The sequence below is a fragment of the Lactuca serriola genome, chromosome 7 (assembly GCF_051521515.1).
Source record: "Lactuca serriola cultivar US96UC23 chromosome 7, Lser_US96UC23_V15, whole genome shotgun sequence".
NCBI classification, from domain to species: Eukaryota; Viridiplantae; Streptophyta; class Magnoliopsida; order Asterales; family Asteraceae; genus Lactuca; species Lactuca serriola.
In genome coordinates, this window is record NC_136414.1 from 40,665,271 (window position 1) to 40,681,313 (window position 16,043).

The 16,043-nt window shown below is 30.5% G+C and overlaps 2 protein-coding genes across 4 annotated transcripts; one reads left to right on the top strand and one right to left on the bottom strand.

Moving 5' to 3' along the window:
- Positions 1 to 2,062: 2,062 nt before the first annotated feature.
- Positions 2,063 to 3,440, top strand: LOC145063230 (cytomegalovirus UL139 protein). Of its 2 annotated transcripts, XR_013687883.1 has the most exons (5): positions 2,063 to 2,243; positions 2,320 to 2,507; positions 2,578 to 2,740; positions 2,977 to 3,252; positions 3,336 to 3,440. XR_013687883.1 is itself a non-coding variant. In XM_079010819.1 (4 exons), exons 1-4 carry the CDS (start codon positions 2,166 to 2,168, stop codon positions 3,190 to 3,192), a joined length of 645 nt encoding a protein of 214 aa, XP_078866945.1. In that variant the 5' UTR covers positions 2,063 to 2,165; the 3' UTR covers positions 3,193 to 3,350. The 2 variants fall into 2 exon arrangements, 1 of the variants encoding a protein (XP_078866945.1); XM_079010819.1 differs by having other exon boundaries at positions 2,977 to 3,350.
- LOC145063229 (dammarenediol II synthase-like) lies at positions 3,410 to 15,613 on the bottom strand. 2 transcript variants are annotated; one of them, XM_079010817.1, is made up of 14 exons: positions 15,343 to 15,613; positions 9,466 to 9,654; positions 9,085 to 9,174; positions 7,322 to 7,516; positions 7,005 to 7,089; positions 6,564 to 6,730; positions 6,268 to 6,456; positions 5,339 to 5,695; positions 5,099 to 5,257; positions 4,970 to 5,016; positions 4,753 to 4,896; positions 4,270 to 4,528; positions 3,695 to 3,778; positions 3,410 to 3,623 (listed from the first exon to the last, which is right to left on the bottom strand). In XM_079010817.1, the coding sequence occupies exons 1-14, from the start codon at positions 15,541 to 15,543 to the stop codon at positions 3,513 to 3,515; spliced, it is 2,277 nt and encodes a 758-aa protein (XP_078866943.1). In that variant the 5' UTR covers positions 15,544 to 15,613; the 3' UTR covers positions 3,410 to 3,512. The 2 variants fall into 2 exon arrangements, with proteins under 2 accessions (XP_078866943.1, XP_078866944.1); XM_079010818.1 differs by having other exon boundaries at positions 9,466 to 9,664; positions 15,343 to 15,580.
- Positions 15,614 to 16,043: the final 430 nt, after the last annotated feature.

The following is a 16,043-nucleotide window of genomic DNA, read 5'->3' on the forward strand; positions in this document are numbered from 1 at the left end:
GAAAATTGATTAATGTTGTTTTAAAGAAAGCCTTTATCTAAGGGTGTTAAATCGGACAATTGTGTCGTGTTTTTGTCTGACACGACAATGTTTTATGTAACACGAAGACGATACGACAAGATGCCGTTTTTTTAACTAACAAAAACGAACCGATTACAAAACGACAAACACAACACCACACATCAAAGATAACATAAAATAATAATTAGTTTATTTAATTAATACTTAATCATAGATAATACGATAAACACGACAAAAAATGCTAAATCGTGTCAAATTCATGCCAAATTTTGAATACGAACACGACGTCGTGTTTTTTACACTTGACACGAACACGACACAAATACAAATTCTAATTTCAATTTCGTCAAAATTTCATTTCGTTTCGTGTATTTTTGTTTTGTAGCATCATCAGTCGACACCCCTACCTTTATCGTATATTTTTTTCTTCAATTTGTGATAATTTAATTACGAAGGAACCTTTTCCTTTCCAAGATCTTCAAAATCTCAAACCATATCTATGTTTCATCTTATTACACAAATACACATTCACCTTATTTTATGTAATTTATGTCAACCAAAAGATTCACCTTATTTTATGTAATTTATGGAACAAAGACAAGATCATGAAAGCATCTTAGAAAATATAATAAGCTAAAAATAGCCAAATTAGAACAAAGACCTTGAACCGGCCCCATCTCATTCCTAACTTTTTCCTGCATTTCCCTAGGCCCATCTACTTATTCTTCAATCTATTTTTCATATCCTCTTATCTCCTAATTGAAAACAAAAGAGATTATGATGATGAAATCTTAAAACTGAATTAGGGCTTGAACCGAATTCACACAAATGCATTCAAATCACCTAGTTTTTTTTTATGAGAAAAGCAACAAAGCTGCGACGAGAAGAAAAATAGGGAATGATCAGGAGGAATAATGTTTTGCTGCTTAAGGTTTGATAGGATTAGAATTTGGATTTTATCATGGTGGGCCAATAGATAGATTAGTGTATATCTAGCTTTTATTTTTATATGTTATTTTGTTTTATAAGAGGTTATGACAGTCAATTAATAAAAATAATAATTTATAAAATATTATATTTCTAGATAGATACGATAGTTTAAAGTTTATAAAGAATAATATGATATTTAAATATTAGATCGGATAAATATAATATTTTAATATTTAAAAATTGAGATATACAAGATTTTTCAAAATAAATGTTATACAAAAATAATAAATATAAATCCCTCGAATAAATGAAAGTTTTTTTTTTTTTCTCCATGTTACTTTGTCATGAATTATGACACTTGATATTTTATGATGTTTTTGAATTTAATAAAATCCACATGTCATTATTTTGTATTTATCAATTTTATTTAAAAATGTCAACTAATTATGTATTTATGAGGATTTAAGAATACACGTTCCTTCCAAATTTCAATTCCTACATATAAGGTCATTTAAATCAATTTTCCGTTTATTTTTCTTATTCGACATTATTACCCTAAAATTATGCTACTATTTGCCGTTCAAATTCACATAGATTCCAGTTTTTCAAAAACTTTCCAATGTATCTATATATCTTATACGGATTTAAAATTATATTACTAACATACTTTTTTTTTAATATTTTTCTTAGGTTTTTTGTTATTTGTTTTCTTAGTTTCCAAATAAAATTTGTTTAAACATCCTTTTGAGAATAATAAAATAATAGAAGTTAATAGCAAACTAAATTATTTCATTATAAATATTTTAATTAAAATTACTATGTATAAATATAATTTTCTTTTTATATTGAAATTTATATTTTAATCTTGAATTAAAAAACACCATTGATGTTTTAATATTTACACTTTATATTTAATTTTTATTTTAATCAACTCATTTAATAAATGGGTAATCTTAAGGGTCTGATACTTAATCTTAATTAAAAAAAATGGTGAGGTGGTAGTATATCCTGCAAAAGTTGATCTCTCTCTCTTTGTTTTTTGTTTTTTTTTTTGTTTTTGTTTTTTTTTTTTTGTTTTGTTTTGTTTTTTTTTTTTAATTATTTTTTTCTGCAGAGTTGGTATGCTGTACAGAGTTGACACATATATCCATATATATCCAGAAGACCAGAACAAAACTTGTGAATTTCTTCTCTTGTGATTATGTTACTCGACAATGGCGCTTTCATCTACATTCGAAGAGAGACTTTATCAAATGGAGGAAACCAGAAACCAACGCCTCTCTCTTTTGCAGGTATCATTCCCTAAATGCTATCACACAACCAGAATCACATTCTATGCTGCAAATATTTGATCGAGATCATTGGTAGGCCGAGAAAGAGCTCCAGCAAAATAAATCTCAAGCTCTAGCTTCGAAGCTTTCTGGTATCAGATACATTGAACAGAGGTGCTTCAAGCTCGATCACAAAATTGCCTCACAACAATTCATCATTTCTTCCCTCAAATCCCAACTCGATCGCCTTGATTCAATCTATCTCAATCAAATCCAGCAATTCAGGTTCCTATCATCGAATTGCCGTTTTTATCTTCTCTGTTTCATACCGCTGACAGTTTTGTCCTCAAATTAGGCTTTTGAAAAGTGAAGTGGAAAATCTGGAAGGGTTAGATAAGGAAAAGGACAAGTATTATGCGTTGAAAGCTTGTGAGATTGACGACTTTAGGGCTCGAGCTGAGATTTTTGCTACCGAATCCCAAATGCGTGTGGATGAATTGAGGAAGTGTGTGAATGAGGTAAGATCATTATATCAGTTCATAATTTTCCATAATCGCATATGCAATCTTTCTTTCTAGCTCTCTTATTGACTGTTGTTCCATGTTATGCATTTGTATATAAGAATTTTTGAAACAACTCAAGTTGATCACCCTCTCCATTTTCGTTCATCTTTTCAATTTCTAGAATGCCAATTGAGAATCAAACTGGATTAGGAATAAATGTTTTTCATTCTATTGATCATTCATTCTATCAGCTCCAATCGAGTTTCATCCAACTTCAACACAGTGCTGGGTACTCAAATAATCCTGACTTAGCTGCAGCCGAAATGAGAAAATCTGAACTTCAAGCTACAAAAGCATCTTTAGATAGAAAGTTGGCTTCTAATTACAACACAAGGGCACAGTTGCAAAAGCAGCTAAAGAGTTTGCTTCTTTCACAAAAAAGAATGGAGGAAAACCTTGAAAGATAAGATATTTTCAAAACAATGGATATAGATTAGACGAACTTCAAAGCAAACAAACGATTGTATGTAAGTATCAACATTACTTTTTTTTTTTTTTTTTTAAAGTTGTTCAATATTTCTTCCTTATACACGATAATATGAACTTGTAGGCATTTTATATTGCATTGATAACTGGGACTACACCAAAAAAATGTTCATATATATATTTATATTCATTTATGAATTATGATTAAGCGTCATTTTATTGACACAGGAGTTTAATTATTAATATACATAGAATCCGGCTTATGATCTGCATATATTTTTTTCACTTTATTTTATGGATTTTAATTGACCCAAACACGTTTGCGATATTCCCCAAGTGCCCAAAGTGGGAAAATGTTCCTGTATTCTGCATAATGTAGCATGCAATTCTTCATGTAGACTCCAGTAATCTCCTACAAAGTTAATGTCACATGTTAATAGAAATGATTGGCCAAAAGGGTAAAATAGGAAATATAAAAGTCACCTGTTGAGGAAAATCTCCATTATCCATTTGTGCATTAATCAATATCTTTGCTGCTTTATGCAAGGGTGTTGGATCTCTTTCAGCCTACAAATATCAATATAAATATATATTAGCAATGAATATTAATAATTAATACTTGGAATAAGCTTAGGGTCTGTTTGATATGCATTTTACTAGGTCTGGTAAGAAACTGAATTTGACTCGGTCAGACAGAGATATAATCAAACAACATTGTTTCAGTCAGGCAAAGATATAATCAATCAACATGGTTTCAGTCAAACAGAGATATAATCAAACAACATGGTTTCAGTCAGATAGAGATATAATCAAACAATATGGTTTCAGTCAAATGTGGACTCGGTCAGAAGTTCTAACTTTGTCAGCAACTACCAAACGATCCCTCAGACTGTTTATTACCACAATTAGAAGTCTTTGATTCGGTCTTATAGCCTCTGATATCCTTTGGGGTTTGTTCTGACTCAGTCAAGCCTTAACTCAATTAGATCCGACTCAATTAACAACGCTTGACTCAGTTAAATCTGACTCAATCAACAACAACAGATAATGAAAAATACCTGTCCACATAACATAAGGCCAAGCATAGCCCATGATGTTTGAACTAAATTTGTTCGATTTCCATCCAGTGGTGTGTATACTTCACTAGGGCAAGACTGTATGCTTTCTCCCCATCCTCCCTCTTCATTTTGTGTTGAAAGGAAAAAATTTACTGCTTTACGAACCGATTCACTATTGTTATATGTTTTTCCAGCTGAAATTAAGCCTCCTATTGTAAAAAATGTGCCATATAGGAAACATATTCCCCAATAACCATACCTATCAAATTTCATAGATTTTCATAAATACAAAACAATACATAGATTTCTCAAAGTATAATGTTGTAAGAAAGAAATAAAAACTTGAAAACACTATGCTAAAATTGGTGGTTTTTTTAGAGTACAATGTGTTAGTAAGAAAAAGAATATAAGTACAATGTGGTAAATATAATAGTAATACACAAATAAATGAAAGTGAATTTCTATTTCTTGCATTTATCTTACCAAGAACCATCATGCCATTGTTTTTCCTCCAAAAAACCAACTGCTTTTGCCACAGAAATTTCAATTTCTTTCTCCCTATGACCTGGGTGCAATCTTTTGAAGGCTAAAAGGGCTTGAATAATTGATGATGTGCACTCAACATGCCTAATTAAATTAAATCACCCAAATAAGAAATAATATTATATATTATATTATTAATAATTCGTAAGGGACTTACTCTTTCTCAACAACAATGTCTGCAAAAATCTCCGAAGGATTCAACATCTGAAGAAAAAAGTAGGTGTAAAAAATTGATATTTTACATTTTTATATTTAAAAAATTGGTATTTTCAATTATTAATTTTACCTGTAAATATGGTTGAGGGACAGGTGGCTCCCAAATAGCAAAACCTCCACTTATAGGACTTTGTAAGTAAAGAAGGACATTAACAGCCTCATATAATCTTTCATTATCAGCCTTTTCTCCTGAAATTTCCTCTGGCATTTGGGATAGTAATAAAAGACACTACAAAAAAAATATATTTAATTTTATAATTTTTAATAAGCATAATTATTTCCCGAATATGTAAAAGAAAAAGAATATGACCTTAAGTGCTTCAGCTGTGCAATCTGAGACAACCCAACCTTGATCTTGGTCAGAGAAAGTCCATGCTCCTTTAGTAAACTGTCGACACATTTTACTAAAATCTCCAGATGGGTTTTGTTTTATTTGGGATTCTTTTATATAAAAATGGGCTTTTTTAAGGGAATCCCCATATTCTTCAACCATATCACTAGCGATTATTGCTTGAGTTGCAAGTGTACAATCCCATACTTGGCTCCCGAAACTTTGCATCTTCATTCCATCTTCTGCTAGCCATAAGTAATCCGGAACCCTAGCAAGATGATGCTTGAATTCATCCCCGTTTGGATTCTCTGCCCACCAACACATCATTTGCAAGCTCTGCATCCCAATAATAACAATAATAAAATAAATAAATTAAAGGATTACCACTATGACCAGTTTGTTACACATGACATGACATAATAGGTTGTACTGCGTTTGATATTTATTAAACTTGGACCGAGACCGATGTTAATGAAACAAAAATTGCAATTTTTTGTCCCACCCGAAAATGTAGAACAAGGTGGGAGAGGGAATCACTCTCGATCTCTCGACTATGAAAAAGACGTAAATGCCCTTGTCATCCTCATCATCCGAAATATCCCTACAAAGCTTGTCTAGTCATGTCCAATCTTGCCTTTTCCCATGTAACAAATGTAGCCAAACATGAGAGAAGAGTGGACTGGACAAACTTTGTAGGACTATTTTGGATGATGAGGACGACGAGGGCATTTACGACTTTTTCATAGGCGAGTGATCGAGAGTAATTCCTCTCTCACCTTGTTATATCTTTTCGTGTGGGACAAAAAATTGCTATTTTAGTCCCATTGACATCAATCTTAGTCTCAGTCCAATGCATGACAAACTCCGTACAACTTTTTTAGTTAGGTTCATCCTTAAAGCTTGATTACCTTTTCAACACATCCGATAGTGATATATCTACTCTCTTCAGCACTATATCGCATTAATTCAACTGCTCTTTTGAGACCTTTTTCTCTTAATTTCTTAAAAGGCCAATGCTTAAGAAGTGGCTCGCTGAAGTAGTTAAGACTATCCCACAACAAATCTTGAAGTGTTGAATGAGGGTAGTAGAGATCTTCCTGCATCCAATTGAAATCACACAAATTTTTTCAAGATCTCTCACAACTACTATTATTACCCTTCATATGTATAATGTATGTTGCTAAAAATAAATGATTATAAGAACCTTGCAACAGTTGTGGCGTTGTTTATTCCAATTTATGTTATCATATGGGATCGGATGAATTTCTTGTCGAAGTTGCAAAACAAGATCAGTGATTGGACCATGGAATTTTCTCCCATACAAGTATGACATGGGCATATAAGTTGTCCGACAATAGCACCACATTTTTGCTACATAACAAGTAACAAAAATTGTCAGATCTACTAAATTTTTATTTTTCCTTCTGTATTCGACATACTTTGTTCACAATTTCATTTGCATAATACTATAATAGCCCACGAAATTAGGATTAGAAATAAATAAATTGTACGATTGTACAAAGGTTGGTATCTTTTAAACTTTTATACTCTTCGATACACAAGTTTTGGGTGTTCGTTAAATAAATTTTATCCAACGACTATATATATATCTTTTTATGTTATAAATAAAATGACATGCATATACCTGGATGATATGGTAAAGTTTCTGGGAAAAGCCAAAATTCTGGCGGAAGTGGATTGCATCCATCCCATTCATACACCCCAAGTACCTACTCATGAAGGTACAAAAATTAGTTGATACATATTGTATCCACAATATGCCTGATATATGGCGTATTAAGGTTGTATCAGGCACATAGTGTGTGATACATATGATATTGTATGAAGACATATTTGACATTGACAATATGTATACATGTACGAGGCACAATGTGCCTCATACATAAAGGCACATGCACATGCATGTTTAAAATTAGGATGTGAGTTTGTGAATTTTTTTACCGATAGATAAGTTTTCCCCCAAGAAGGAATCGACATTGCACCGCCATGTTCGAGTATCCACTCCCTTGCTCGGCTCACTGCACCGTTCCCATCATCGGGTCCTTCTCCTAGTAACCGTAGGGCTACATAGCTTAAAGCAGATCCAATCATGGTGCTGTGTCCTTCTATATAAAATCCCCACCCTCCATCTTCATTCTAACAAAATCATTATTGAAGTTTTACTTAGGGGCAAATGCAAGAAATAGCAACGCCTTTTCATTTATTTGTTTATTACAACATCTTACTTCATTTCTTTTTATGACATTAAATTTTGAGTTTTTGATAATCTACCAAATTATAGAAACATCATTCCAATACAAAACTATTTATCAGATATAAATGGGTATATTTTTCAAGAGTAAATTACTAAATTACACAAAAGTTATTAAATTTTCACAAAAGATTGATCTTTACATTGCATCATATTGTGTTTCAGTTTAGTCACTAAGTTTTATAATTTTTTGCAATGTTGACAACTTAAGCGGTTAACCTAATTACTTGTTGGTAACGTGTTGCTGGCGTAACATGATGATGTGATACTGTGTGTCAAAAATGAAAAAAAAAATTATAGTGACTTTTGTGATAGTTATCCAAAATGTAGTGACTTTTGTGCAATTTGACATTATCATAAGAACAATGAAAAAAAAAATGAAAAATCAACCGACAACCAAGTAACCAGTTAGGTTTTTTATACCCTAAATAAAAATAACTTTTTTGATCGTTGGCATCTTAATTATATTGTGACGGTAAAAACCACTTTCACCAAATAGTTTCTTCCATTCTTTTTACTAGAAAAGTAGGCAAACATTGCTAGATCAAGAATAAGGTGTGTGTTGCTGAAAGTATTATATTTTTTTATGCTATTGAACGACCTCCACGATTACGACTTTTCCCATTTCCTTAGGCATCGCTTTTCGAAAATTCATGAATAGTTTAATGAAATCATCATCACTCCAATTGTGATTGGGAATTGATGATTGCATTAAAATAATTAGGAAATCTCAAAAACAATACATATGGAAACGGGAAAAGACGTTATCGTGGAGGTCGTTCAACAACTCACAAAAGATAAAACTTTCAACTACACACACCTTACTCTTGATCTAGCGATGTTTGCTTACTTTTCTAATGGAAGAGAACGATTTGAAAAAGAATGGAAGAAACTGCTAGTGAATGTGACTTTTACTATTACAACATAATTACAATGCCAACAATCAAAAAACTTATTTTTATTTAGGGTATCAAAAACATAACCAGTTACTCGGTTGTCGGTTGATTTTTCATTTTTCTTATGAAATCACTACATTTTGGATAACCATCACAAAAAAGTCACTACATTTTTTTTTTCAATTTTAACACCAAGTGCCATGTCATCATGTTCTGTCAGCGCCACATAGCAGGTAACTATTGGGTTGACCCGTTGAGTAGTCAATATTGCAAAAATTAAAAAACTTAGTGACTAAATTGAAATAAAAAATAACAGTGTTAAAATTGATTTTTTTTGTAGCCATGATATTTTTTTTTTGAAAGTGCAATGTTATAATTAGGTAGATTTTTTTCTAAGTATGCATAGTATTTTCTTTTTCAATACACTGTTGTAATAGAAAGAATTGAAGTAGGATGTTATAGTACAAATACGTTTTTTGTTTCTTATATTTAGCCCTTTGAGTTGACAATTTGTGTTTTTTTTTCTTCTCTTATATAAGAATGGAAACAATTCTTACTTGGTGGTTGTAGATATAACGTATCATTTCTTCCTTGTGTTCTTTGGTTAAATGCGTATCTATGGCTCCACTGATGTACATAGCAATAAGCTGCACATTGAATATATTTATTAGAAGGTGTGAATTGACACAATTAACCCCATATCTTTACTCATTTGTAGTTATATCATGCGTATATGTGTTGTTTCTTCTTTGATTTATAAACTTAGCAAGTGTAAAAAGAACGACTTAATAGAGAAAACATGTGAGACAGTGAAACAATAATTTCTTCAGTAAATCCCAACTTTTTACGAATTTGACAATTTATTTTTTCATTCCATTTTCATGGTGTACTGTTTTTTTTTCAAATATTTTAAAACACCATTTACAATATCAACTTACGAGTGGAGGAGTGAAAAACATAGGGCCCGCATTTTCTGCAGGCCAATGACCATCTTTTGCTTGAATTGCACGGTTTAATCGGAGTGCTTTTTTAACTGATGTTGTCACTGCATCATAATTTACTTCCTCATTCACTCCCAATCTTCTTGGTGGTATGCTAAATAAATCAATTCCGTTTTCTTTGATCAACTGCATGGCACTACCGTTTATTATATAACTTTTATATATCAACTAAAATGGAGTGTGAATTAGCATATAAACTGTAAAAGACAAATTGCATGTAAAATGAACATTGTTAAAATGAGAGTTTGAGTACCTATTATGTTATAATTTGTAATCAAATAAAAGAATATCTACTCTAATAAATGAAAGTTTTTTTGCCACATGTCCTCTTCTTATTCATTTGGACACATGTCATTTTCTAAAATTTTTAAATTTTTTATTTTCCACTTGTCATTTCATTGTATTTTTCATTTTGATAAATTAAAATTTCACATTTAATATTTAAGGCAATATATATGTAAGATATTTATTAGAAATGGTTTATATATGTAATGTATTTAATACATTAAAACCTCATTAATTTTAATAATTCAAAATTTTTCTCATTTTTCTTATAAATTCAAATTTTTCAAATTGTTAAAATTTTATATTTAATTCTTTTTTTTTTTAAAATAAACTCATGTAATACATGGGTCTCACACCTAATTTAAAATATAAAGTTTTTATATTTGGTAATTTAGTCCTTGTTAGATATTGGTTTATAGATTATGACATTATGTTCCTTAGAATAATAATTGACTGAATTTTCTTTTTATTTTGTGTGTAATTTATAAATTATATACCCAAGTTATGAAAATAATTTGTTATATCTATTAAATATTATATTTGTTTGTCCTTTTTCATATTATTTAATGGAAAATACCTAGGATGAAGCTAGTTGGTTTGGTGAGATTTAACGTGTCCATAAAATTTTGTTGAGTATCTTTTTTCATAAATTAATAAACGTCATTTACAATTAAAAAATAGGTCAACTTCGAGGAGTAATTATTTTTGTTATTTAACTTTATGAAATTATTATTAATCTTTATGATTTTCCACCTGTGTATTTAAAAATACAACAAAGATGTCTATCACGTATTTAATTTTAGCGATTATATTATTTATCACGTCTAAATTGTATGTATGTATTAAAAGCGATCATGTAATATTGAATTATAATTTTCAAATAATAATTATCCGTGGTATATAAAGCAAGTTTGAAAAAAAAAAACCTGGTTGGAAATTATATCTTTTATTTGTAAGTTTAGAAAAATAATGATAAATTTTCCAAAAATATAAGATTATCTTATATAAAATCAAAAGTTAAAGTTGCCAAAAACTACTTAAAATCAAAAGGCTATATTAAGTAGACAACACAATTGGATAACAAAATCCATTGATATAACCATAAGAGCTTAAGTAACCAGTGCTAAGTAGACAACACAATTGGATAAATAAATCTATTGATATAACCATAAAAGCTTAAATGACCGGTGCTATTTAGGTTTAAGGTGTAATCTAGTCAAACCAAATCGTAAGATATTTGAGACCGACTCAAAATTGAGTCGTTGATTAAAACTCGAGCTACTCAAGTATATAATCGAGTTGAGCTTGAGTAGATCGAAATAGGGTCGTAAAGCTATCGATCTTATTTGAGCTTAAATATACTTACATTTTTACCTTTTATATTTACATAATCGAGTCAAACGGAATCGATTTCTCGAGCATAATCGTATTTCTATTACAATTTAATATAATTATATTATTTAATAATTTATAGAACAGATTCCAACTGAGCTAAAAAATACCGATTTAATATAATTTAATTATTTAATAATTAACAAAACTGATTACACCACCCCAAGGCTTGTAAACATGTTGTGGAGTGGTTACCTTGACAATGTAGCGTGCTCTTCACTACCGAACAAGTTGTCATGATACCTCTTACCCTTTGGGGTTATATTTCTTGTCTTATCATCCATCTTATACACATTTAAGATACATAATTACATATTCATCATTTCTTTCATATATATATATATATATATATATATATATATATATATATATATATATATATATATATATATATATATATATATGAAATCAAATCAAATCGTAGACACTCATTTTGAAAATCAAAATATTTAAAAATATAATCTAAAATGCATATAAAATGGAAAATTTTATTTTTTTTAAATATTATTTTCATCATTCTTTTATCCAAAAACATAAAAAATAAAAATTCCATATATATATATATATATATATATATATATATATATATATATGTGTGTGTGTGTGTGTGTGTGTGTGTGTGAGAGAGAGAGAGAGAGAGAGAAATAATCTAACAAAATTTTACGTTTAATATTCTAATAATTATAGTAGGTTACTAAACTATTTTAACAATTTTAGTTGAATATTAGAATATTACAAAAATTCTATTTGAATATTTATAGTGTAATGTGTATTAGCTTATTAGAATGTTTTAATGATTTTTTTTTTCATGTAACATACAAAAAGAAAGGTAATTTTTTTAATAACGAATATATATATATATATATATATATATATATATATATATATATATATATTAAAAATTTCCATTTATTTTGTATTTTATAGTATTTTTTTATTTCCAAAATAAGTGGCTAGCACTATGTCCCAAAATAAGTGAAGACTCGGTAACTATAAAAAAAATACTTTGAGACACTTTATCTTTTTTATTTTTAACTTTTTTTATTTTATAGGCCATTAAGGCGCTTATTAAGAAGTTAATTCGCTAAAAAAGATGATTTTTTGTGCATATATGCTCTAAAAAACTTTTTTTTCCAGCGAATTAAGTCCTTATTATGCGAATTAATGTCTTATAAAGTCAAAAAAATGATTAGATGTCTCAAAATATTTTTTTTGAATAAAATTGTTTTTGAATTTTCATGATTATTTTAGTTCTTAAATAACATTAATTCTCTCTCTCTTTCTCTCTCTCTCTCTAACGCTATATATATATATATATATATATATATATATATATATATATATATATAAGATATTATGAGAACTTACAGATTTGCCAGAACTCGAGAACTTCTTGTAACATTTGGTCTAGGTATAAATCAACTTTTATGTATAAACCTTCCTTGAGGTGGTCACGACGTGGTGGAGAGTCACCACAACGTGACATAGCATTTTGTATTGCGGGTTTTAAATGACCACGACGACATGGTGGCTTATAACCACAGCGTGGTGGTGGTTCAATGAGAAACTTTAATATCCAACGTTTGCACCCCTATTTAAGGGAATGTGATGGCTAGGGTTGCTCACCCTTACTCTTCATCACACTCTCTCAGCCTCCAAGGAAACCCTAATCTCCAACTTGCCTTTAGCCTTTGGTGTTGATTTTTGGGTATTAAAAGAAAAAGAAGGTGACATTTGGCCTTGGATTCAACAATAGAGTCTTCTCATTTTTCTTGTTGTGCATCTTATGGACTTTTGTAAGCCTTCAAGTTCCATGCTTTTTAGTTCTTTGTGCATAGATCTTGGTTTTTAAGCCTTGTCCTTCATGTTAGGACTTATTGGAGTGTTGGAATTCCATAAAGTTGCTAAATTTATGGATTCCCATAGTCCCTTTGGGGTTAGGAGTGTTGGATATGGAATTTCTTAGAGTTTTGAACTATTGCATGTGATATTGGCCCCCATTTTGTGCTATTTTGACCTAATTTGAGTTCAAGACATGTATTGGACATGCATGTATATAAAGCAATGTTTTTTATGGTGCATTGGATGAGAGAATGCCTTATGGGAAGTTTGAATGACTGGTTTGATGGATTAAGAGCTTATTAGTATAAATTGGTCTGGACAGTCACCACGACATAATGAATGGTCACCACAGCATGGTGGATGGCTGCCATGCGACTGTTTTGTTCTCTAGTCACCACGACGTGGTTGGAGCTAACCACGATGTTGCAACTGACTAAGTTAACTTTGACCTTTATCCAGGGTATGACCAAGTTTGACCTAAGGGTATTTTGGGTAACTGGACAATATTTTAAGACAAGGTCAATTTTGATGTATAGCTGACCCGTAGAGTTGGTACATGGAGTTGTGGCATGATCAATTATATTTTCTAATTGAGAGGTGAGTTTTTTCTCACTGTACTTGTGGGTCTAAGGCACTAATGCCGGCCCACCAGATTATGTATCTTGGTATATAGGATGTTATTGTTATGTAGTGATCTGCTAGATATGTGTCATGATATATAGGATGTTGCTATGCGTTAGTGATCCGTAGATCTGCCCGTTGTCTATTGAATGGCGATATGTTTATCTGTTATGTATATGTCAACATGTTATGGTTTTGGGTTGAGGCTTTACTACTATGTGCGTGAGCCAATAGACCACGAGTATTCTAGTCCGATGACTGAGTGGACCCGAGGGTATTCCAGTCCGATGACTGAACGGACTCGTTGTATATTGGCATTCTAGTTCGATGACTAATTGGACCGGGGGTATTCCAGTACGATGACTGATTGGACCCAACATGCAATGTTGTATATGTTATGTTGTGTGGTGATATTTTGGGGGAACTCGCTAAGCTTTAACTTACAGTTTTTCAGGTACTTCAGAGTTCAGATGATCGTGGCAAGACGAAGACGTGATCGTACACATCCTTCGAAGATATGTTTTGGGAGATTTATGATGTTATGATCTTGGGAAATATTTGTATTTGAGACTTGACTTGATATGGTTTTGAGATCGAAAACAATCGTTTCTTTCAATTTAAAAATGAAATTTTTTATCGTGTTTTTGGGATGTTACACTCTTATTCCGTTGAACATTTGTGAAAACCAATACAACGATGAGACTCTAATGCCAACATTTAAGAGAGTCGCAACATGAAAACGTCAATAAACGCTAAAAAAATATAAATTTGCATGCATGCACATCTAGATGTGCATATATTCACATTTCAAAAAATAATTTGCCAAATTTTATGATTTTAGATCCTGGATTTGGCTTAAACGCATTTTTAGGAGTCCAATGGTGGTGTTGGTTGTTGGTTTAAAAAAATGTTGGACGTATAAGGATTTCTCGAGTTCTTGAAAATCATAAGGTTCTCTAAAGAACCTCTATATATATGTGTGTGTATATATATATATATATATATATATATATATATATATATATATATATATATATATATATATATATATATATATATATATATAAATAAAGTTGTTTTTGGTTTTCAATCTCGAATATATAATAAATAGTTCATAGTTTTCATAAAAATAAACAAAGATGTGAAATGCATTTATATTATTTTAATCAAATATATTAACCACTTAAATCTACACAAAATGACAAACAAAACAAATTGGTTGGTGTTTCAACTTTAAGCGAGAAATATGTGTGGAGTATGTTATAATATGACCTACATAACGTGAATTAAACTTTAAAGAAAATCTAATATAACTTGTGTACTTTGTGTTTTGTTCATATAACTTGTGTATTTTGTGTTTTGTTCTTGATTATTATGGTTATGCTAATCCATATTCATCACATATCATTAATAGGATATTAAAACACATGCATCAATACAAATCAAAACTTGTTTACACCGTTCGAAAATGAGCAAAATTCTTTTAGGGACACTAATTTAAAATGTAGTAAACACCTAGGTAATGTTATATGTGACTTTCAAAACGTTTATACCATTTTGTTTTTACTTAACTTTTTAAAACTTATTCATTTGATCTGTTAACTTGAAAATATAACCCATATTAAAGTATTTTCATATAATTTAGTTAAGTTACTCCTTCTAGTTGACACTAACCTGCATCCGCATAAGCAGATCGCCACATGGATGAACACCTTCCCTTCGATTGTCTCTAAAATACTGACGTGCATCTTCAACTTCTTGTCGCTCTACCGGAGTTCCAGCATCGGGGTCAAATTCCCAAATTTGCCGGCCAACAAAATTGTTGGTGGAATACAAATAATGATCATTTCCTTCTGCTATCTTTAACTTCCACATTGTTTCTTTTTAAAATATGGTATGTTATGATGTGTTGGTATAAAATGAAATGTGGTTTATATAGACTTATTTTACAAGTACTTGTTCAAAAAGCGTGCACCCAATGACATTCCTTTATAGTCGACCTTTTAGGGAAAAAAAATTTTATTGCAAAGTCGTTCAATTTTTATAAGTAACAAATATTTACAATTTAAGATTTGAGAATTTCTATACGTACTCCTAAATTGCTTATCGTACCCTAATATGAATGCAATAATGTTTGTGTACAGTGGCGAACCTTAGTGGTCCCTTAGGGGTCCCAGACCACTGCTCCGACGCCGGCACATAGTATAATTTTTTTTTAAAATGTTTTTTTAATATTTTTTTTATTGGATGCACTGGCTTAAAACACGAGTGACACTACTAATATATATTTATTTGATTTTTTTTTTAGTATCACCCCTACGAAAATGTTATGCGTCTGCCACTGCTTGTGTACCCATAATGATGTGACGATTTAT